Source organism: Pecten maximus, unplaced genomic scaffold, assembly GCF_902652985.1.
Source record: "Pecten maximus unplaced genomic scaffold, xPecMax1.1, whole genome shotgun sequence".
Classification (NCBI taxonomy): domain Eukaryota; kingdom Metazoa; phylum Mollusca; class Bivalvia; order Pectinida; family Pectinidae; genus Pecten; species Pecten maximus.
The window spans coordinates 15,424-41,858 of NW_022979384.1; the positions used below are offsets into that span (position 1 = coordinate 15,424).

A 26,435-nucleotide genomic window follows, 5' to 3' on the forward strand; every position below is an offset into this window, starting at 1 on the left:
ATTTATGTTGTTATATGCTTCATATCAACCCTGTACAGCAGCTCTATGAGGTTGATCTCTGATACAGTCTTAAGCAATACAACACCTTTATCATTTGTAGGTATGTAGGTGTTATGTCCGTCCAGGACCTTGCCCAGCCCTCGCCACTGCTGCCCAGTTGTCTGTTTCTGTAATACCAACTCTGTCTTCCCTGACTGTTTCTGTACCGTCACTGTAAAACAACAAACAAAACCATAGGTCACACATGAAAAGTAAATTCACAATTAATTCAGCATAATCACAGTAAACACACAGAATAATTCACAATTAATTCAGTAAATAAATTCAGAGTAAACACGCAAAATCATTAATGGTTATGTCAGTATATTCACAGTAAACACATGGAGTAATTCATGGTTATTTCAGTATATTCACAGTAAACACATGGAGTAATTCATGGTTATTTCAGTATATTCACAGTAAACAAAGAATAATTCATGGTTAATTCAGTATATTCACAGTAAACAAAGAATAATTTATGGTTAATTCAGTATATTCACAGTAAACACACATATATAATTGTAACATGACGAGGCCCATGGGCTTTAATGGCCACCTGAGTTCTGAAATATTCCAGTCCCTTATTGGCCCTGCCCATCATAATATACAATTTTTGTTGATCTTGGCCATTTTTTGCAAAATTTTATTAAAATTGGTTCAGCGGTTTTGAAGGAAAAGGGAAAAACATAAAATTGTTTTGGAAACACGCCGTATGACAGAAGGCAATTAGAATAGGATATTGACTCAGGTGACCCTCAAAATCAGATTTCTTTGGGAAAAGATAATTATATAATTAGAGTTATTACCTTCGTAATCATCAGAGATGTCATCTTCTAAATCTGAAATGTACCAAATTATATTTGATAAACAAAGTCAATGTATTTCAGTCATCTATGAGAGGACAATTTCAGGGGATCACCAAACTCTATAAACAAGTGTTTCTAACACCACTACTACCCCGGGGGATAACCAAACTCTATAAACAAGTGTTTCTAACACCACTACTACCCAGGGGATAACCAAACTCTATAGACAAGTGTTTCTAACACCACTACTGACCCGGGGGATAACCAAACTCTATAGACATGTGTTTCTAACACCACTACTACCCCGGGGATAACCAAACTCTATAAACAAGTGTTTCTAACACCACTACTACCCCGGGGGATAACCAAACTCTATAAACAAGTGTTTCTTACACGACTACTACCCCGAGCGATAACCAAACTCTATAAACAAGTGTTTCTAACACCACTACTACCCCGGGGGATAACCAAACTCTATAAACAAGTGTTTCTAACACGACTACTACCCCCGGGGATAACCAAACTCTATAGACAAGTGTTTGTAACACCACTACTACCCCGGGGGATAACCAAACTCTATAGACAAGTGTTTGTAACACCACTACTACCCCGGGGATAACCAAACTCTATAAACAAGTGTTTCTAACACCACTACTACCCCGGGGATAACCAAACTCTATAAACAAGTGTTTCTAACACCACTACTACCCCGGGGATAACCAAACTCTATAGACAAGTGTTTCTAACATGACTACTACCCTGGGGATAACCAAACTCTATAGACAAGTGTTTCTAACACCACTACTACCCCCGGGGATAACCAAACTCTATAGACAAGTGTTTCTAACACGACTACTACCCCGGGGATAACCAAACTCTATAAACAAGTGTTTCTAACACCACTACTACCCCGGGGGATAACCAAACTCTATAGACATGTGTTTCTAACACCACTACTACCCAGGGGATAACCAAACTCTATAAACAAGTGTTTCTAACACCACTACTACCCAGGGGATAACCAAACTCTATAGACATGTGTTTCTAACACCACTACTACCCCAGGGATAACCAAACTCTATAAACAAGTGTTTCTAACACCACTACTACCCAGGGGATAACCAAACTCTATAGACATGTGTTTCTAACACCACTACTACCCCGGGGATAACCAAACTCTATAAACAAGTGTTTCTAACACCACTACTACCCCGGGGATAACCAAACTCTATAAACAAGTGTTTCTAACACCACTACTACCCCGGGGATAACCAAACTCTATAAACAAGTGTTTCTTACACGACTACTACCCCGGGGATAACCAAACTCTATAAACAAGTGTTTCTAACACCACTACTACCCCGGGGATAACCAAACTCTATAAACAAGTGTTTCTAACACCACTACTACCCCGGGGATAACCAAACTCTATAAACAAGTGTTTCTAACACCACTACTACCCCGGGGATAACCAAACTCTATAAACAAGTGTTTCTAACACCACTACTACCCCGGGGATAACCAAACTCTATAAACAAGTGTTTCTAACACCACTACTACCCGGGGGATAACCAAACTCTATAAACAAGTGTTTCTAACACCACTACTACCCGGGGGATAACCAAACTCTATAAACAAGTGTTTCTAACACCACTACTACCCCAGGGGATAACCAAACTCTATAGACAAGTGTTTCTAACACCACTACTACCCCGGGGATAACCAAACTCTATAGACAAGTGTTTCTAACACCACTACTACCCCGGGGGATAACCAAACTCTATAAACAAGTGTTTCTAACACCACTACTACCCAGGGGATAACCAAACTCTATAGACAAGTGTTTCTAACACCACTACTACCCCGGGGGATAACCAAACTCTATAGACAAGTGTTTCTAACACCACTACTACCCCGGGGGATAACCAAACTCTATAAACAAGTGTTTCTAACACCACTACTACCCAGGGGATAACCAAACTCTATAAACAAGTGTTTCTAACACCACTACTACCCCGGGGATAACCAAACTCTATAAACAAGTGTTTCTTACACGACTACTACCCCGGGGGATAACCAAACTCTTTAAACAAGTGTTTCTAACACCACTACTACAGTGCCCCGGGGATAACCAAACTCTATAGACAAGTGTTTCTAACACCACTACTACCCCGGGGGATAACCAAACTCTATAAACAAGTGTTTCTTACACGACTACTACCCCGGGGGATAACCAATCTCTATAAACAAGTGTTTCTAACACCACTACTACCCCGGGGGATAACCAAACTCTATAAACAAGTGTTTCTAACACCACTACTACCCTGGGGATAACCAAACTCTATAAACAAGTGTTTCTAACACCACTACTACCCCAGGGGATAACCAAACTCTATAGACAAGTGTTTCTAACACCACTACTACCCCGGGGATAACCAAACTCTATAGACAAGTGTTTCTAACACCACTACTACCCAGGGGATAACCAAACTCTATAGACAAGTGTTTCTAACACCACTACTACCCCGGGGGATAACCAAACTCTATAGACAAGTGTTTCTTACACCACTACTACCCAGGGGATAACCAAACTCTATAGACAAGTGTTTCTAACACCACTACTACCCCGGGGGATAACCAAACTCTATAGACAAGTGTTTCTAACACCACTACTACCCCGGGGGATAACCAAACTCTATAAACAAGGGTTTTGTAACACCACTACTACCCAGGGGATAACCAAACTCTATAAACAAGTGTTTCTAACACCACTACTACCCCGGGGATAACCAAACTCTATAAACAAGTGTTTCTTACACGACTACTACCCCGGGGGATAACCAAACTCTTTAAACAAGTGTTTCTAACACCACTACTACAGTGCCCCGGGGATAACCAAACTCTATAGACAAGTGTTTCTAACACCACTACTACCCCGGGGGATAACCAAACTCTATAAACAAGTGTTTCTTACACGACTACTACCCCGGGGGATAACCAATCTCTATAAACAAGTGTTTCTAACACCACTACTACCCCGGGGGATAACCAAACTCTATAAACAAGTGTTTCTAACACCACTACTACCCCAGGGATAACCAAGCTCTATAAACAAGTGTTTCTTACACGACTACTACCCCCAGGGATAACCAAGCTCTATAAACAAGTGTTTCTAACACGACTACTACCCCCGGGGATAACCAAACTCTATAGACAAGTGTTTCTAACACCACTACTACCCCGGGGGATAACCAAACTCTATAGACAAGTGTTTCTAACACCACTACTACCCCGGGGGATAACCAAACTCTATAGACAAGTGTTTGTAACACCACTACTACCCCGGGGATAACCAAACTCTATAAACAAGTGTTTCTAACACCACTACTACCCCGGGGATAACCAAACTCTATAAACAAGTGTTTCTAACACCACTACTACCCCCGGGGATAACCAAACTCTATAGACAAGTGTTTCTAACACCACTACTACCCCGGGGGATAACCAAACTCTATAGACAAGTGTTTGTAACACCACTACTACCCCGGGGGATAACCAAACTCTATAGACAAGTGTTTCTAACACCACTACTACCCCGGGGATAACCAAACTCTATAGACAAGTGTTTCTAACACCACTACTACCCCCGGGGATAACCAAACTCTATAGACAAGTGTTTCTAACACGACTACTACCCTGGGGATAACCAAACTCTATAAACAAGTGTTTCTAACACCACTACTACCCCGGGGATAACCAAACTCTATAAACAAGTGTTTCTAACACCACTACTACCCCCGGGGATAACCAAACTCTATAGACAAGTGTTTCTAACACCACTACTACCCCAGGGGATAACCAAACTCTATAGACAAGTGTTTCTAACACCACTACTACCCCGGGGATAACCAAACTCTATAGACAAGTGTTTCTAACACGACTACTACCCTGGGGATAACCAAACTCTATAAACAAGTGTTTCTAACACCACTACTACCCCGGGGATAACCAAACTCTATAAACAAGTGTTTCTAACACCACTACTACCCTGGGGATAACCAAACTCTATAAACAAGTGTTTCTAACACCACTACTACCCCGGGGATAACCAAACTCTATAAACAAGTGTTTCTAACACCACTACTACCCCGGGGATAACCAATCTCTATAAACAAGTGTTTCTAACACCACTACTACCCAGGGGATAACCAAACTCTATAAACAAGTGTTTCTAACACCACTACTACCCCGGGGATAACCAATCTCTATAAACAAGTGTTTCTAACACCACTACTACCCAGGGGATAACCAAACTCTATAAACAAGTGTTTCTAACACCACTACTACCCAGGGGATAACCAAACTCTATAGATAAGTGTTTCTTACACGACTATTACCCCGGGGATAACCAAACTCTATAAACAAGTGTTTCTAACACCACTACTACCCCGGGGGATAACCAAACTCTATAAACAAGTGTTTCTAACACCACTACTACCCCGGGGATAACCAAACTCTATAAACAAGTGTTTCTAACACCACTACTACCCCGGGGGATAACCAAACTCTATAGACAAGTGTTTGTAACACCACTACTACCCCGGGGATAACCAAACTCTATAAACAAGTGTTTCTAACACCACTACTACCCCAGGGATAACCAAACTCTATAAACAAGTGTTTCTAACACCACTACTACCCCGGGGGATAACCAAACTCTATAGACAAGTGTTTCTAACACCACTACTACCCCGGGGGATAACCAAACTCTATAAACAAGTGTTTCTAACACCACTACTACCCAGGGGATAACCAAACTCTATAGACAAGTGTTTCTAACACCACTACTACCCCGAGGGATAACCAAACTCTATAGACATGTGTTTCTAACACCACTACTACCCCGGGGGATAACCAAACTCTATAAACAAGTGTTTCTTACACGACTACTACCCAGGGGGATAACCAATCTCTATAAACAAGTGTTTCTAACACCACTACTACCCCGGGGGATAACCAAACTCTATAAACAAGTGTTTCTAACACCACTACTACCCCAGGGATAACCAAGCTCTATAAACAAGTGTTTCTTACATGACTACTACCCCCGGGGATAACCAAGCTCTATAAACAAGTGTTTCTAACACCACTACTACCCAGGGGATAACCAAACTCTATAAACAAGTGTTTCTAACACCACTACTACCCGGGGGATAACCAAACTCTATAGACAAGTGTTTCTAACACCACTACTACCCCGGGGATAAACTCTATAGACAAGTGTTTCTAACACCACTACTACCCCGGGGGATAACCAAACTCTATAGACAAGTGTTTCTAACACCACTACTACCCCGGGGATAACCAAACTCTATAAACAAGTGTTTCTAACACCACTACTACCCTGGGGATAACCAAACTCTATAAACAAGTGTTTCTAACACCACTACTACCCCCGGGGATAACCAAACTCTATAGACAAGTGTTTCTAACACGACTTCTACCCTGGGGATAACCAAACTCTATAAACAAGTGTTTCTAACACCACTACTACCCAGGGGATAACCAAACTCTATAAACAAGTGTTTCTAACACCACTACTACCCAGGGGATAACCAAACTCTATAGACATGTGTTACTAACACCACTACTACCCCGGGGATAACCAAACTCTATAAACAAGTGTTTCTAACACCACTACTACCCCGGGGATAACCAAACTCTATAAACAAGTGTTTCTAACACCACTTCTACCCCGGGGATAACCAAACTCTATAAACAAGTGTTTCTAACACCACTACTACCCCGGGGATAACCAAACTCTATAAACAAGTGTTTCTTACACGACTACTACCCCGGGGTTAACCAAACTCTATAAACAAGTGTTTCTAACACCACTACTACCCCGGGGATAACCAAACTCTATAAACAAGTGTTTCTAACACCACTACTACCCAGGGGATAACCAAACTCTATAAACAAGTGTTTCTAACACCACTACTACCCCGGGGATAACCAAACTCTATAAACAAGTGTTTCTAACACCACTACTACCCCGGGGATAACCAAACTCTATAAACAAGTGTTTCTAACACGGCTACTACCCGGGGGATAACCAAACTCTTTAAACAAGTGTTTCTAACACCACTACTACCCCGGGGATAACCAAACTCTATAGACAAGTGTTTCTAACACCACTACTACCCAGGGGATAACCAAACTCTATAAACAAGTGTTTCTAACACCACTACTACCCCGGGGGATAACCAAACTCTATAGACAAGTGTTTCTAACACCACTACTACCCCAGGGGATAACCAAACTCTATAGACAAGTGTTTGTAACACCACTACTACCCCGGGGATAACCAAACTCTTTAAACAAGTGTTTCTAACACCACTACTACCCGGGGGATAACCAAACTCTATAGACAAGTGTTTGTAACACCACTACTACCCCGGGGGATAACCAAACTCTATAGACAAGTGTTTCTAACACCACTACTACCCCGGGGATAACCAAACTCTATAAACAAGTGTTTCTAACACCACTACTACCCCGGGGATAACCAAACTCTATAAACAAGTGTTTCTAACACGGCTACTACCCGGGGGATAACCAAACTCTTTAAACAAGTGTTTCTAACACCACTACTACCCCGGGGATAACCAAACTCTATAGACAAGTGTTTCTAACACCACTACTACCCAGGGGATAACCAAACTCTATAAACAAGTGTTTCTAACACCACTACTACCCCGGGGGATAACCAAACTCTATAGACAAGTGTTTCTAACACCACTACTACCCCAGGGGATAACCAAACTCTATAGACAAGTGTTTGTAACACCACTACTACCCCGGGGATAACCAAACTCTTTAAACAAGTGTTTCTAACACCACTACTACCCGGGGGATAACCAAACTCTATAGACAAGTGTTTGTAACACCACTACTACCCCGGGGGATAACCAAACTCTATAGACAAGTGTTTCTAACACCACTACTACCCCGGGGGATAACCAAACTCTATAAACAAGTGTTTCTAACACCACTACTACCCCGGGGGATAACCAAACTCTATAGACAAGTGTTTCTAACACCACTACTACCCCGGGGGATAACCAAACTCTATAAACAAGTGTTTCTTACACGACTACTACCCCGGGGGATAACCAAACTCTATAAACAAGTGTTTCTAACACCACTACTACCCCGGGGGATAACCAAACTCTATAGACAAGTGTTTCTAACACCACTACTACCCTGGGGATAACCAAACTCTATAGACATGTGTTTCTTACACCACTACTACCCAGGGGATAACCAAACTCTATAAACAAGTGTTTCTAACACCACTACTACCCCGGGGGATAACCAAACTCTATAAACAAGTGTTTCTTACACGACTACTAAACAACAATGAGTCTAGACTTGACCAGCCCTGGTCATCTGCCTACATTCAGGATTATTATCCATGCTCATCAAATCAAATTCATATTTGGTGAGCTTGCCAGTCGATCACAAACATCTCTAATTACATTACTGAAACCACCAGACAGCAGGCTGATTGTGTTTTCCTTGGATAAGTGTGATCTGGCTGGAATTTCAGCTGATGTCAGTTTTCTTTTTTTGTTTTACTTTGACAAAAGGGATTTGGTGGGGAAAGGCTAGCAGTAGATGAAGGATTTTCTTTGAGAAGTTTGATTTGACTGAGATAAATAATCCTCCAATGTCCATCTAATACAATCCAGACACCACTGATGACAGACAGACGGACATTCTTTATTTCCTCTTTAACAGAGATTTTGTATGTCAAACAGTTTACATTTTATACAATGTGATCTGACTTAATATTGAAGATGGTAATATACATATCTTACAATATATAACTGTGTTATATTTGTACAAAACAAAAGGTTAATTGTAAAAAAAAATATATATATGTTTTTATCTTATACAATAATTGGCAGCTTGTAATAAGAACTTTTATATTCATATTATATATATTTAGCTAATTATGATATAGTCTCCATCTCGTACAACATTCCATTGATATATCTAGACATATTTAATAGTAGTGCTTTCCATTCTCTATTTGATAAATATACATTTGAGCGATCACCAAGTTAAACACTACTTTGATCTTCATCACTTAATTCTGAAACACTATTGATGACTGTGTCTTATCAGATTACTGGGAGAGGACACGTGACCGTCACAAGTAGGTTTATCAGATTACTGGGAGAGGACACGTGACCATCACAAGTAGGTTAACATTACAGACAGGTGAACATTACTCTCAATCAGGTGTATTAGTGAAACTAACACAATTACTCTCTGATAAACTACTGGGCACTTGATTTTCTTAATGTCTGCACGCTGGGGTGAAGAAAATATTTGTGAAGTCTGAATGTTGAGGTTCAGGGAGAATTTGTGGAGTCTGAGTGTTGAGGTTCAGGGAGAATTTGTGGAGTCTGAGTGTTGAGGTTCAGGGAGAATTAGTGGAGTCTGTCTGAGTGTTGAGGTTCAGGGTGACTGTGTGGAGTCTGTCTGAGTGTTGAGGTTCAGGGTGACTGTGTGGAGTCCGAGTGTTGAGGTTCAGGGAGAATTAGTGGAGTCTGTCTGAGTGTTGAGGTTCAGGGAGACTGTGTGGAGTCTGAGTGTTGAGGTTCAGGGAGATTTGTGGAGTCTGAGTGTTGAGGTTCAGGGAGACTGTGTGGAGTCTGTCTGAGTGTTGAGGTTCAGGGAGACTGTGTGGCGTCTGAGTGTTGAGGTTCAGGGAGACTGTGTGGAGTCCGAGTGTTGAGGTTCAGGGAGAATTTGTGGAGTCTGAGTGTTGTGGTTCAGGGAGAATTTGTGGAGTCTGAGTGTTGAGGTTCAGGGAGACTGTGTGGAGTCTGTCTGAGTGTTGTGGTTCAGGGAGACTGTGTGGAGTCTGAGTGTTGAGGTTCAGGGAGACTGTGTGGAGTCCGAGTGTTGAGGTTCAGGGAGATTTGTGGAGTCTGAGTGTTGTGGTTCAGGGAGATTTGTGGAGTCTGAGTGTTGAGGTTCAGGGAGATTTGTGGAGTCTGAGTGTTGAGGTTCAGGGAGATTTGTGGAGTCTGAGTGTTGTGGTTCAGGGAGAATTAGTGGAGTCTGTCTGAGTGTTGAGGTTCAGGGAGAATTTGTGGAGTCTGAGTGTTGTGGTTCAGGGAGACTGTGTGGAGTCCGAGTGTTGAGGTTCAGGGAGACTGTGTGGAGTCCGAGTGTTGAGGTTCAGGGAGACTGTGTGGAGTCCGAGTGTTGAGGTTCAGGGAGACTGTGTGGAGTCCGAGTGTTGAGGTTCAGGGAGACTGTGTGGAGTCCGAGTGTTGTGGTTCAGGGAGACTGTGTGGAGTCCGAGTGTTGTGGTTCAGGGAGACTGTGTGGAGTCCGAGTGTTGTGGTTCAGGGAGACTGTGTGGAGTCCGAGTGTTGAGGTTCAGGGAGACTGTGTGGAGTCCGAGTGTTGAGGTTCAGGGAGACTGTGTGGAGTCCGAGTGTTGAGGTTCAGGGAGACTGTGTGGAGTCCGAGTGTTGTGGTTCAGGGAGACTGTGTGGAGTCCGAGTGTTGAGGTTCAGGGAGACTGTGTGGAGTCTGAGTGTTGAGGTTCAGGGAGAATTTGTGGAGTCCGAGTGTTGAGGTTCAGGGAGAATTTGTGGAGTCTGAGTGTTGAGGTTCAGGGAGACTGTGTGGAGTCTGTCTGAGTGTTGAGGTTCAGGGAGACTGTGTGGAGTCTGAGTGTTGAGGTTCAGGGAGAATTTGTGGAGTCTGAGTGTTGAGGTTCAGGGAGACTGTGTGGAGTCTGAGTGTTGCGGTTCAGGGAGACTGTGTGGAGTCCGAGTGTTGTGGTTCAGGGAGACTGTGTGGAGTCCGAGTGTTGAGGTTCAGGGAGACTGTGTGGAGTCTGAGTGTTGAGGTTCAGGGAGATTTGTGGAGTCTGAGTGTTGAGGTTCAGGGAGATTTGTGGAGTCTGAGTGTTGAGGTACAGGGAGAATTAGTGGAGTCTGTCTGAGTGTTGAGGTTCAGGGTGACTGTGTGGAGTCTGTCTGAGTGTTGAGGTTCAGGGTGACTGTGTGGAGTCCGAGTGTTGAGGTTCAGGGAGAATTAGTGGAGTCTGTCTGAGTGTTGAGGTTCAGGGAGACTGTGTGGAGTCTGTCTGAGTGTTGAGGTTCAGGGAGAATTAGTGGAGTCTGTCTGAGTGTTGAGGTTCAGGGAGACTGTGTGGAGTCTGTCTGAGTGTTGAGGTTCAGGGAGACTGTGTGGCGTCTGAGTGTTGAGGTTCAGGGAGACTGTGTGGAGTCTGTCTGAGTGTTGAGGTTCAGGGAGACTGTGTGGCGTCCGAGTGTTGAGGTTCAGGGAGAATTTGTGGAGTCTGAGTGTTGTGGTTCAGGGAGAATTTGTGGAGTCTGAGTGTTGAGGTTCAGGGAGACTGTGTGGAGTCTGTCTGAGTGTTGTGGTTCAGGGAGACTGTGTGGAGTCCGAGTGTTGAGGTTCAGGGAGAATTTGTGGAGTCTGAGTGTTGTGGTTCAGGGAGACTGTGTGGAGTCCGAGTGTTGTGGTTCAGGGAGACTGTGTGGAGTCCGAGTGTTGAGGTTCAGGGAGACTGTGTGGAGTCCGAGTGTTGAGGTTCAGGGAGACTGTGTGGAGTCCGAGTGTTGAGGTTCAGGGAGACTGTGTGGAGTCCGAGTGTTGTGGTTCAGGGAGACTGTGTGGAGTCCGAGTGTTGTGGTTCAGGGAGACTGTGTGGAGTCCGAGTGTTGTGGTTCAGGGAGACTGTGTGGAGTCCGAGTGTTGAGGTTCAGGGAGACTGTGTGGAGTCCGAGTGTTGAGGTTCAGGGAGACTGTGTGGAGTCCGAGTGTTGAGGTTCAGGGAGACTGTGCGGAGTCCGAGTGTTGTGGTTCAGGGAGACTGTGTGGAGTCCGAGTGTTGAGGTTCAGGGAGACTGTGTGGAGTCTGAGTGTTGAGGTTCAGGGAGAATTTGTGGAGTCCGAGTGTTGAGGTTCAGGGAGAATTTGTGGAGTCTGAGTGTTGAGGTTCAGGGAGACTGTGTGGAGTCTGTCTGAGTGTTGAGGTTCAGGGAGACTGTGTGGAGTCTGAGTGTTGAGGTTCAGGGAGAATTTGTGGAGTCTGAGTGTTGAAGTTCAGGGAGACTGTGTGGAGTCTGAGTGTTGCGGTTCAGGGAGACTGTGTGGAGTCTGTCTGAGTGTTGCGGTTCAGGGAGACTGTGTGGAGTCTGTCTGAGTGTTGAGGTTCAGGGAGACTGTGTGGAGTCTGAGTGTTGAGGTTCAGGGAGATTTGTGGAGTCTGTCTGAGTGTTGCGGTTCAGGGAGACTGTGTGGAGTCTGACTGGGTGTTGAGGTTCAGGGAGAATTTGTGGAGTCTGAGTGTTGAGGTTCAGGGAGACTGTGTGGAGTCTGAGTGTTGAAGTTCATGGAGACTGTGTGGAGTCTGTCTGAGTGTTGAGGGTCAGGGATAATTTGTGGAGTCTGAGTGTTGAGGGTCAGGGATAATTTGTGGAGTCTGTCTGAGTGTTGAGGTTCAGGGAGAATTAGTGGAGTCTGTCTGAGTGTTGAGGGACAGGGAGAATTTGTGGACTATGTATGTGGAAAAGGGAGGATTGGTGAAGGGACAAAGAGGAATTGTTGAGTCTTTCTGTGTTTTGGGGGACAGAGAGGATTTGTGGAATCTGTATTTTTTGGGACAGAGAAATTTGTGGAGTCTGCCTGTGTGTTGCAGGGCAGAGTTGTTTGGTGAGATTATCTACTGACAGAAAAAATCAGAGTAAATAAAAATATACCTACCTATATGTATAGTGAAGGTGTGGTCCTCTATGTACACACAAGCTGTTAGGTCGCGACCATTTCTGTCTATAATGATATTCTCCTTTCTCATCTCTTTCCATTTGGTGTACACCACGAGGGTTACAGTCTTATCATTCTGGTACCAATCAAACCTGTGTATGGGACATTAACTACATTTTTATATCAAACCTGTGTATGGGACATTAACTACATGTATATATCAAACCTGTGTATGGGACATTTACTACACGTATATATCAAACCTGTGTATGGGACATGTATATATCAAACCTGTGTATGGGACATTAACTACATGTATATATCAAACCTGTGTATGGGACATTAACTACATGTATATATCAAACCTGTGTATGGGACATTAACTACATGTATATATCAAACCTGTGTATGGGACATTAACTACACGTATATATCAAACCTGTGTATGGGACATTAACTACATGTATATATCAAACCTGTGTATGGGACATTAACTACACGTATATATCAAACCTGTGTATGGGACATTAACTACACGTATATATCAAACCTGTGTATGGGACATTAACTACATGTATATATCAAACCTGTGTATGGGACATTAACTACACGTATATATCAAACCTGTGTATGGGACATTAACTACACGTATATATCAAACCTGTGTATGGGACATTTACTACACGTATATATCAAACCTGTGTATGGGACATTAACTACACGTATATATCAAACCTGTGTATGGGACATTAACTACACGTATATATCAAACCTGTGTATGGGACATTTACTACACATATATATCAAACCTGTGTATGGGACATGTATATATCAAACCTGTGTATGGGACATTAACTACATGTATATATCAAACCTGTGTATGGGACATTTACTACATGTATATATCAAACCTGTGTATGGGACATTAGTATATATCAAACCTGTGTATAGGACATTTACTACACGTATATATCAAACCTGTGTATAGGACATTTACTACACGTGTATATCAAACCTGTGTATGGGACATTAACTACACGTATATATCAAACCTGTGTATGGGACATTTACTACATGTATATATCAAACCTGTGTATGGGACATGTATATATCAAACCTGTGTATGGGACATTTATATATCAAACCTGTGTATAGGACATTTACTACACGTATATCTCAAACCTGTGTATGGGACATTTACTACACGTATATATCAAACCTGTGTATGGGACATTAACTACATGTATATATCAAACCTGTGTATGGGACACGTATATATCAAACCTGTGTATGGGACATTTACTACACGTATATATCAAACCTGTGTATAGGACATTAACTACATGTATATATCAAACCTGTGTATGGGACATTAACTACATGTATACATCAAACCTGTGTATGGGACATGTATATATCAAACCTGTGTATGGGACATGTATATATCAAACCTGTGTATGGGACATGTATATATCAAACCTGTGTATGGGACATGTATATATCAAACCTGTGTATGGGACATGTATATATCAAACCTGTGTATGGGACATTAACTACATGTATATATCAAACCTGTGTATCGGACATTTATATATCAAACCTGTGTATGGGACATTAACTACATGTATATATCAAACCTGTGTATGGGACATTAACTACACGTATATATCAAACCTGTGTATGGGACATTAACTACATGTATATATCAAACCTGTGTATGGGACACGTATATATCAAACCTGTGTATGGGACATTAACTACACGTATATATCAAACCTGTGTATGGGACATTAACTACACGTATATATCAAACCTGTGTATGGGACATTTACTACATGTATATATCAAACCTGTGTATGGGACATTAACTACATGTATATATCAAACCTGTGTATGGGACACGTATGTATCAAACCTGTGTATGGGACATTTACTACATGTATATATCAAACCTGTGTATGGGACATTAACTACACGTATATATCAAACCTGTGTATGGGACATTAACTACACGTATATATCAAACCTGTGTATGGGACATTAACTACACGTATATATCAAACCTGTGTATGGGACATTAACTACACGTATATATCAAACCTGTGTATAGGACATTAACTACACGTATATATCAAACCTGTGTATGGGACATTTACTACATGTATATATCAAACCTGTGTATGGGACATTTACTACACGTATATATCAAACCTGTGTATGGGACATTAGCTACACGTATATATCAAACCTGTGTATGGGACATTAACTACACGTATATATCAAACCTGTGTATGGAACATTAACTACACGTATATATCAAACCTGTGTATGGGACATTTACTACACGTATATATCAAACCTGTGTATGGGACATTTACTACACGTATATATCAAACCTGTGTATAGGACATTAACTACATGTATATATCAAACCTGTGTATGGGACATTAACTACATGTATACATCAAACCTGTGTATGGGACTATATATCAAACCTGTGTATGGGACATTAACTACACGTATATATCAAACCTGTGTATGGGACATTAACTACACGTATATATCAAACCTGTGTATGGAACATTAACTACACGTATATATCAAACCTGTGTATGGGACATTTACTACACGTATATATCAAACCTGTGTATGGGACATTTACTACACGTATATATCAAACCTGTGTATAGGACATTAACTACATGTATATATCAAACCTGTGTATGGGACATTAACTACATGTATACATCAAACCTGTGTATGGGACTATATATCAAACCTGTGTATGGGACATTAACTACACGTATATATCAAACCTGTGTATGGGACATTAACTACACGTATATATCAAACCTGTGTATGGAACATTAACTACACGTATATATCAAACCTGTGTATGGGACATTTACTACACGTATATATCAAACCTGTGTATAGGACATTAACTACATGTATATATCAAACCTGTGTATGGGACATTAACTACATGTATACATCAAACCTGTGTATGGGACATTAACTACATGTACATATCAAACCTGTGTATGGGACATGTATATATCAAACCTGTGTATGGGACATGTATATATCAAACCTGTGTATGGGACATGTATATATCAAACCTGTGTATGGGACATGTATATATCAAACCTGTGTATGGGACATTAACTACATGTATATATCAAACCTGTGTATCGGACATTTATATATCAAACCTGTGTATGGGACATTAACTACATGTATATATCAAACCTGTGTATGGGACATTAACTACACGTATATATCAAACCTGTGTATGGGACATTAACTACATGTATATATCAAACCTGTGTATGGGACACGTATATATCAAACCTGTGTATGGGACATTAACTACACGTATATATCAAACCTGTGTATGGGACATTAACTACACGTATATATCAAACCTGTGTATGGGACATTTACTACATGTATATATTAAACCTGTGTATGGGACATTTACTACATGTATATATCAAACCTGTGTATGGGACATTAACTACATGTATATATCAAACCTGTGTATGGGACACGTATGTATCAAACCTGTGTATGGGACATTTACTACATGTATATATCAAACCTGTGTATGGGACATTAACTACACGTATATATCAAACCTGTGTATGGGACATTAACTACACGTATATATCAAACCTGTGTATGGGACATTAACTACACGTATATATCAAACCTGTGTATGGGACATTAACTACACGTATATATCAAACCTGTGTATGGGACATTAACTACATGTATATATCAAACCTGTGTATGGGACACGTATATATCAAACCTGTGTATAGGACATTAACTACACGTATATATCAAACCTGTGTATGGGACATTTACTACATGTATATATCAAACCTGTGTATGGGACATTTACTACACGTATATATCAAACCTGTGTATGGGACATTAACTACACGTATATATCAAACCTGTGTATGGGACATTAACTACACGTATATATCAAACCTGTGTATGGAACATTAACTACACGTATATATCAAACCTGTGTATGGGACATTAACTACACGTATATATCAAACCTGTGTATGGGACATGTATATATCAAACCTGTGTATGGGACATTTACTACACGTATATATCAAACCTGTGTATGGGACATTTACTACATGTATATATCAAACCTGTGTATGGGACATTAACTACATGTATATATCAAACCTGTGTATGGGACATTAACTACACGTATATATCAAACCTGTGTATGGGACATTTACTACACGTATATATCAAACCTGTGTATGGGACATTAACTACATGTATATATCAAACCTGTGTATGGGACATTAACTACATGTATATATCAAACCTGTGTATGGGATATGTATATATCAAACCTGTGTATGGGACATTAACTACATGTATATATCAAACCTGTGTATGGGACATTAACTACATGTATATATCAAACCTGTGTATGGGACATTAACTACATGTGCAGGTATATATCAAACCTGTGTATGGGACATTTACTACAGGTATATATCAAACCTGTGTATGGGACATTAACTACACGTATATATCAAACCTGTGTATGGGACATTAACTACATGTATATATCAAACCTGTGCATGGGACATTAGTATATATCAAACCTGTGTATGGGACATGTATATATCAAACCTGTGTATGGGACATTAACTACATGTATATATCAAACCTGTGTATGGAACATTAACTATACGTATATATCAAACCTGTGTATGGGACATTTACTACATGTATATATCAAACCTGTGTATGGAACATTAACTACATGTATATATCAAACCTGTATATGGGACATTAACTATACGTATATATCAAACCTGTGTATGGGACATTTACTACAGGTATATATCAAACCTGTGTATGGGACATGTATATATCAAACCTGTGTATGGGACATTAACTACATGTATATATCAAACCTGTGTATGGGACATGTATATATCAAACCTGTGTATGGGACATGTATATATCAAACCTGTGTATGGGGCATTAACTACACGTATATATCAAACCTGTGTATGGGACATTAACTACATGTATATGTATATTCCTCAGACAGGACTTTTTCTGGGGGCTTTTTGTGGACGTGAGTGGGTCCCATTCCCAATTGAAATGATCTTCCCAGTACATTTAAGTCAAATTCCCAAAACTTGTAGTTTATTCTATAAAGATCTTTCCAATTCAGCAATATTCTTCCCAAAACGAGGCAAAAAGACCCCATTCCAAACCAATGAGAAAAAGCCCTGTCAGAGTTTTAGTTGAAACCTTACAAGATAACTGCTTTGATACAGTACCTGACCCCAACAATGCTAGAAAATAACATCCTTTTAAAAACTAATCACCTATTAAATAACTGAAGCAAGTTGAGAATTTTTGTCAATTTTCCAGATACCTTTTTTTGTGAAAACTTCTATGGAATTGAGATTATTTTTGTCATTAATGCTATGAAATTAACAAAATGTAAGTAAAGTGCTTGAAAGGCAAAAAAATAACCAAACACCAGAAAATGGATATTATCGAAAATTACAGTAAGTAATGCTGGAAAATTGAAGTCATTTATGCTGGAAAATTAAAGTAAGTAATGCTGATGATCAAAATCTTTTTTATGATTTTCTCCCGATAAATTGATCATTTTAGGAATCTAAATCAAAGTGCTGGAAGTACTGTAAAAAAGAACATTATTGCTTAATGCAAAAACAGTAACCTGTTTAAAGTTGATAAATTAATTGACTATAATGTGAAACGTTCAAAGCAGTTTTGATATGATTGCATACAGTGTTTCTGTAAGATTCTGGATAATGGAACTCTTAATTATTGATTGCCAAAACTAGAGCTTCTAATAAAGGCCTGAATTAGGAGTGTACTCTATTGAAACTGTTATAACTACTCAAGCATTTATGGTAATTAAAAATCAAAATCTTGAGTCCTTTTGTTCAGGAATCATTTGATGCTAATAAATCTTTATATGAGAAGGTATACTCCTAGTATAGTTATTATCAATAATGTGATAAAGGATGACAACCGCATTGAGACTGAATCTTGACCAATAATTCAGTGAACAGGAAACAAAAACTTGTGTCAAATTAAAACTGGAACACATAGATTACAGAAGTCCATGGTACGACACAGTACCTATTTACTGTCACTTTCAGATACTGATCATCCAAACATACTGAACCACACAGATCAGCGATACAATCGCAAACATCACAGGTTTATGTGGACAAGAACAATGTTTTTGGTGGGTTTTTTTAAAATTCCATACTTGTAACATATCTAGCGATTATAAATATATTATAAATATTAATTTTTACTTGCTTTGGAAGTACATATATCAAAATAAATTGGAATGATACACAGGAGATAAGCAAAGCATTATCAATTTGTTCACCTTTGGTCATGGTAGGTTCATGAACAAGAGGCCCATGGGCCTTAACGGTCACCTGAGATTTGAATTATTTCAGTTTATTTAATTGACCCTTTTTGCCCCCCCCCCCCCCCCCCCCCTCCCTATCAGCCCCTAGGGTCAGTCAGGGCCAACATATGCATATTAAAAAATGTGATTTACCTATATAAACTATAGTAACACGTCAATGGTGACAATGTTTACAAAATTAGAATGAAATTCCAATAGAAATAAAAGTCAAAAATGTTATTTCCCTATATAAACTTTAGTAAAGTTTAGCCCCACCCCAGGGGCAAACTTGAGACCCCAGGGTCCTGAAATTCACAATTTTGGTAAAGAACCTTCAAACCAAGCCATCTATGAAGTGTATTTGATTCCAGCATATCTGAGAGTAGAGAAGAAGATTTTTGAAGTTTTAGTCAATTTGGCCCTTTTTAGCCCCGCCAATCAGCCCCTGGGGGTCAGTCAGGGCCAACATGTGCATGCCATCAAACTGTCATCCCATGCTGACAATGTTTACAAAATTAGAATGAATCCCAATAGAAATAAAATAAATTAAAGTCAAAAATGTGATTTCCCTATATAAACTATAGTAAAGTATAGCCCCTCCCCAGGGGCAAACTTGAGACCCCTGGGTCATGAAATTTACAATTTTGGTAAAGCACCTTAAGACCCTTCCATCTATGAAGAGTGTTTGATTCCAGCATATCTGAGAGTAGAGAAGAAGATTTTTGAAGTTTTAGTCAATTTGGCCCTTTTTAGCCCCGCCAATCAGCCCCTGGGGGTCAGTCAGGGCCAACATGTGCATGCCATCAAACTGTCATCCCATGCTGACAATGTTTACAAAATTAGAATGAATCCCAATAGAAATAAAATAAATTAAAGTCAAAAATGTGATTTCCCTATATAAACTATAGTAAAGTATAGCCCCTCCCCAGGGGCAAACTTGAGACCCCTGGGTCATGAAATTTACAATTTTGGTAAAGCACCTTAAGACCCTTCCATCTATGAAGAGTGTTTGATTCCAGCATATCTGAGAGTAGAGAAGAAGATTTTTGAAGTTTTAGTCAATTTGGCCCTTTTTAGCCCCGCCCATCAGCCCCTTGGGGTCAGTCAGGGCCAACATGTGCATGCCATCAAACTGTCATCTCATGCTGACAATGTTTACAAAATTAGAATGAATTCCAATAGAAATAAAATAAATTAAAGTCAAAAATGTGATTTCCCTATATAAACTATAGTAAAGTTTAGCCCCTCCCCAGGGGCCAAACGTGAAACCCCTGGGTCATGAAATTTACAATTTTGGTAAAGCACCTTAAGACCCTTCCATCTATGAAGAGTGTTTGATTCCAGCATATCTGGGAGTAGAGAAGAAGATTTTTGAAGTTTTAGTCAATTTGGCCCTTTTTAGCCCCGCCCATCAGCCCCTTGGGGTCAGTCAGGGCCAATATGTGCATGCCATCAAACTGTCATCTCATGCTGACAATGTTTACAAAATTAGAATGAATTCCAATAGAAATAAAATAAATTAAAGTCAAAAATGTGATTTCCCTATATAAACTATAGTAAAGTTTAGCCCCTCCCCAGGGGCAAACGTGAAACACCTGGGTCATGAAATTTACAATTTTGGTAAAGCACCTTAAGACCCTTCCATCTATGAAGAGTGTTTGATTCCAGCATATCTGAGAGTAGAGAAGAAGATTTTTGAAGTTTTAGTCAATTTGACCCTTTTTGGCCCCGCCCCTCAGGCCCCTGGGGGGTGGGGACCATATAATTTACAATTTTGGTTGACCTTTAGCTATAGAAGCTTCCTGCAAAATTTCATAGAATTTGGTTTGTGGGTTTTGGAGAAGAAGTTGAAAATGTGAATTGTTTACGGACGCACGACGGACGACGGACGACGCACGACGCACGACGACGGACAAAAGGGGATTAGAATAGGTCACTTGAGACTTTGTCTCAGGTGACCTAAAAATATCATATTTAATATGAACATGAACGTGAACAAAGGGTCATAACTGTATATTGAGGCATGATACACACTGAACAAAGGGCCATAACTGTATATTGAGGCATGATACATACTGAACAAAGGGCCATAACTGTATATTGAGACATGATACATACTGAACAAAGGGCCATAACTGTATATTGAGACATATTAAACAAAGGGCCATAACTGTGTGTATTTGGGCATGATACATACTAAACAAAGGGCCATAACTGTATATTGAGACATACTAAACAAAGGGCCATAACTATGTTAATTAGGGCATGAGACATACTAAACAAAGGGCCATAACTGTGTGTATTTGGGCATGATACATACTGAACAAAGAGCCATAACTGTATATTGAGACATACTAAACAAAGGGCCATAACTATGTTAATTAGGGCATGATACATACTAAACAAAGGGCCATAACTGTGTATAGTTGGGCATGAGACATACTAAACAAAGGGCCATAACTGTATATTGAGACATACTAAACAAAGGGCCATAACTATGTTTATTAGGGCATGATACATACTAAACAAAGGGCCATAACTGTATATTGAGACATACTAAACAAAGGGCCATTACTATGTTTATTTGGGCATGATACATACTGAACAAAGGGCCATAACTGTATATTGAGACATGATACATACTGAACAAAGGGCCATAACTGTATATTGAGACATGATACATACTGAACAAAGGGCCATAACTGTATATTGAGACATACTAAACAAATGGGCCATAATTATGTTTATTTGAGCATGATACACACTAAACAAAGGGCCATAACTGTGTTTATTTGAGCATGATACATGCTAAACAAAGGGCCATAACTGTGTATAGTTGGGCATGAGACATACTAAACAAAGGGCCATAACTGTGTATAGTTGGGCATGAGACATACTAAAGAAAGGGCCATAACTATGTCTATTTGGGTATGATACATGCTAAACAAAGGGCCATAACTGTGTATATTTGGGCATGAGACATACTAAACAAAGGGCCATAACTGTGTATAGTTGGGCATGAGACATACTAAAGAAAGGGCCATAACTGTGTTTATTTGAGCATGAGACATACTAAACAAAGGGCCATAACTATGTCTATTTGGGCATGATACATGCTAAACAAAGGGCCATAACTGTGTATATTTGGGCATGAGACACACTGAACAATATGTAGTTTATATATGTGAAGTAGTAACTTACCGTGGAGGGCTGGGCTCTGGTGGAGGGGGTGGTCCCATTGTAGGAGGTGGTCCCATTGGTGCAGGTGGCTTTAATGGACCTAAAAGGGACAAATATGATATAACATACTCCCTAGCCTAAATAAAGGAATTAACACCGGAAAGCTAACAGGTCAAAGTTGTGATGTCTAATCATTGTTATTATATGTCTCAGATTAAATCACATGTGTGTAACACAAATGTGAAAACAGGTGAATTACAAGTGCTTCAACAGCATCACACATGTGTATTACAGGGACTAAACTAAACTTAAATCCTAAAAACTTGTTCTGACTGAGACTACCATGAACTATTAGCAACATGAATCAAATCACCTTTTACTGAGAATAGACTTACCAAGGTCACATTACACTTACCGTTAGGAGTACTAGGTTTGAGTCGAAGTAGGGAGGACAGGCTTCCTAGAAACACAACATAACATTATCACTGATCATGATGGGCTAAATATCACTAGAGACATTATAACCAGTTAAATATTATACATTTAAATGCTTCATTTTCCAACATGTATTTTTAAATGAGCTTACATATACTTACCCCTTTTTTGGACGGGAGTTGTTTTCAGTTTTCCAACAAAACATTTTTCAAGCATGGATTCATAATTGACCCACTTATGTACCTGAGGAAGATAAAACATAGTGCCCATAAAAAGTAGATATAGTCACCATAGAAACTAGTAATGCAGTCACCATAGTAACAAGAGACCCAGAGGGCCTGTATCACTCACCTGGTTGATTGTCCGAAAGTCAAAATAATGTTCATGTTCAATTCATTGATAGCTTTATTTGTTGTCTAACAATACTATATATGGTTATGAGGTTACGATCTCACCTGCTTTTCTTAGTGTGGGGAAAGACACCTGGGGCTATATTACATCAGAATTGTGTATATCACTTAATGCCCAGCAATACCATATATGGCAGCTTCAAAAGATAACCAAGAAACTAAGTCCCTAGTTTCAAAAATACAAGAAGCTTTTGCCCCACCCCTCAGGCCTATAGGAGATCAAACCAATTATTTATATATATTTGAATCCCAGCCACCAAGGGATGCTGCCAATGAAATATCAATGCCATACATTGCTTAGTTCCAGAGAAGAAGTCGTTAATATCAACATTGCCAAATAAATGGACCCCTTTTGGCCCCACCCCTCAGGCACCTGGGGAGATCAGCCCCATCATTTGTAATAATTTGAATTCCAGCCACTTAGGGGTGCCTCCTACCTAATTTGGTTAAATTCTGGTCAGTGGTTAAGAAGAAGTCAATAATCCATAGACAGACAAAGGACTCTGGTGGTCACCATAGTAACTAGTGATGTAGTTACAATAGTAAGTAGTGATGTAGTTACAATAGTAACTAGTGATGTAGTTACAATAGTAACTAGTGATGTAGTTACAATAGTAACTAGAGATGTAGTTACCATAGTAACTAGTGATGTAGTTACAATAGTAACCAGTGATGTAGTTACAATAGAAACTAGAAATGTAGTTACCATATAAACTAGTGTAGTCACCATAATAACTAGTGATGTAGTTACCATGGAAACAAACTAGTGATGTATGTTTGTTAATCTGGCTTTCTTGAACTAATGACAAAGGTAGGTATGTCAATAATAAAGTTCATTGAAAAAGTGTTAGTTTTCCTGGCAGTAATATTAGTACAGGATTACTCCCCTCCAGCAGTATAAGTAGGGGACAAGTCCCCACCAGTAGTATTAGTAGGGGGACTAGTCCCCACCAGTAGTATTAGTGGGGGACTAGTCTCCTCCAGTAGTATTAGTAGGGGGACAAGTCTACTCCAGTAGTATTAGTAGGGGACTAGTCCCCACCAGTAGTATTAGTGGGGGACTAGTCTCCTCCAGTAGTATTAGTGGGGGACTAGTCCCCACCAGTAGTATTAGTAGGGGACTAGTCCAATCCAGTAGCATTAGTGGGAGACTAGTCCCCTCCAGTAGTATTAGTAGGGGACTAGTCCCCACCAGTAGTATTAGTGGGGGACTAGTCTCCTCCAGCAGTATAAGTAGGGGACTAGTCCCCCTCTAGTAGTATAAGTGGGGGACTAGTCCCCTCCAGTAGTATTAGTGGGGGACTAGTCCCCACCAGTAGTATTAGTGGGGGACTAGTCCCCTCCAGTAGTATTAGTGGGGGACTAGTCCCCCTCTAGTAGTATTAGTGGGGGACTAGTTCCCTCCTGTAGTATTAGTGGGGGACTAGTCCCCTCCAGTAGTATTAGTAGGGGACTAGTCCCCACCAGTAGTATAAGTGGGGGACTAGTCCCATCCAGTAGTATTAGTGGGGGACTAGTCCTATCCAGTAGTATTAGTGGGGGACTAGTCCCCACCAGTAGTATTAGTGGGGGACTAGTCCCCACCAGTAGTATTAGTAGGGGACTAGTCTCCTCCAGTAGTAATAGTAGGGGACTAGTCCCCTCCAGTAGTTTTAGTCGGGGACTAGTCCCCTCCAGTAGTGTAAGTAGGGACTAGTCTCCTCCAGTAGTATTAGTAGGGGACTAGTCCCCACCAGTAGCATAAGTAGGGGACTAGTCCCCTCCAGTAGTATTAGTAGGGGACTAGTCCCCTCCAGTAGTATTAGTGGGGGACTAGTCCCCTCCAGTAGTATTAGTAGGGGGACTAGTCCCCACCAGTAGTATTAGTGGGGGACTAGTCCCCTCCAGTAGTATAAGTGGGGGACTAGTCCCCTCCAGAAGTATAAGTGGGGGACTAGTCCCCACCAGTAGTATTAGTGGGGGACTAATCCCCTCCAGTAGTATGAGTAGGGGACTAGTCCCCTCCAGTAGTATTAGTGGCGACTACTCCCCTTAATTAAGTAGTATTAGTGGGGGACTAGTCCCCTCCAGTAGTATTAGTGGGGGACTTGTCCCCTCCAGTAGTATGTGTGGGGCACCAGTCCCTCCAGTAGTATTAGTAGGGGATTAGTCCCCTCCAGTAGTATTAGTGGGGGACTTGTCCCCTCCAGTAGTATTTGTGGGGGACTTGTCCCCTCCAGTAGTATTAGTGGGGGACCAGTCCCTCCAGTAGTATAAGTAGGGGACTTGTCCCCTCCAGTAGTATTAGTGGGGGACTAGTCCCCACCAGTAGTATTAGTGGGGGACTAGTCCCCACCAGTAGTATTAGTGGGGGAGTAGTTCCCTCCAGTAGTATTAGTGGGGGACTAGTTCCCTCCAGTAGTATTAGTGGGGGAGTAGTTCCCTCCAGTAGTATTAGTGGGGGACCAGTCCCCTCCAGTAGTATTAGTGGGGGACTAGTTCCCTCCAGTAGTATTAGTGGGGGACCAGTCCCCTCCAGTAGTATTAGTGGGGGAGTAGTTTCCTCCAGTAGTATTAGTGGGGGACCAGTCCCCACCAGTAGTATTAGTGGGGGACTAGTTCCCTCCAGTTGTATAAGTAAGGGACTAGTCCCCTCCAGTAGTATTAGTGGAGGACTTGTCCCCTCCAGTAGTATTAGTGGGGGACTAGTTCCCTCCAGTAGTATTAGGGGGACAAGTCCCCTTCAGTAGTATTAGTGGGGGACTAGTCCCCACCAGTAGTATTAGTGGGGGACTAGTCCCCACCAGTAGTATTAGGGGGACTAGTCCCCACCAGTAGTATTAGGGGGACTAGTCCCCACCTGTAGTATAAGTAGGGACTAGTCCCCACCAGTAGTATTAGTGGGGGACTAGTCCCCACCAGTAGTATAAGTAGGGGACTAATCCCCTCCAGTAGTATTAGTGGGGGACTTGTCCCCTCCAGTAGTATTAGTGGGGGACTTGTCCCCTCCAGTAGTATTAGTGGGGGAGTAGTTCCCTATAGTAGTATCTGTATCTTATTTGCTGTAATGATATAGGACTGAAAAATCTCAGTGAAGATTATTATTACAAACAAGGATTTTGAATGTTTCTTTTTATCAGCTATATGGCTGTGAAACACATCACATATTAATCAATCTGTGAATGGCTATTTATGGTATCAGCACTGACCATGTCTTAAGCAGATTACCATGAGCCTTGTAGCTGTCTAACAACATATGAGCCTGGCCAGTATATACAGTTTCAAGAATAACTGGCTCTG

The 26,435-nt window shown here is 40.8% G+C and overlaps 1 protein-coding gene across 1 annotated transcript; it reads right to left on the reverse strand.

The window, feature by feature from the left end:
* Positions 1-2: 2 nt before the first annotated feature.
* Positions 3-22,989, reverse strand: LOC117318564 (cytochrome b5 reductase 4-like; the record flags this gene model as incomplete). The annotated part of the gene is made up of 6 exons (XM_033873534.1): positions 3-211; positions 846-878; positions 12,672-12,823; positions 22,333-22,411; positions 22,727-22,771; positions 22,908-22,989. Coding segments are annotated over 6 exons (600 nt in total), but the record flags the coding sequence as incomplete, so codon positions are not given.
* Between the last annotated feature and the right edge of the window lie 3,446 nt (positions 22,990-26,435).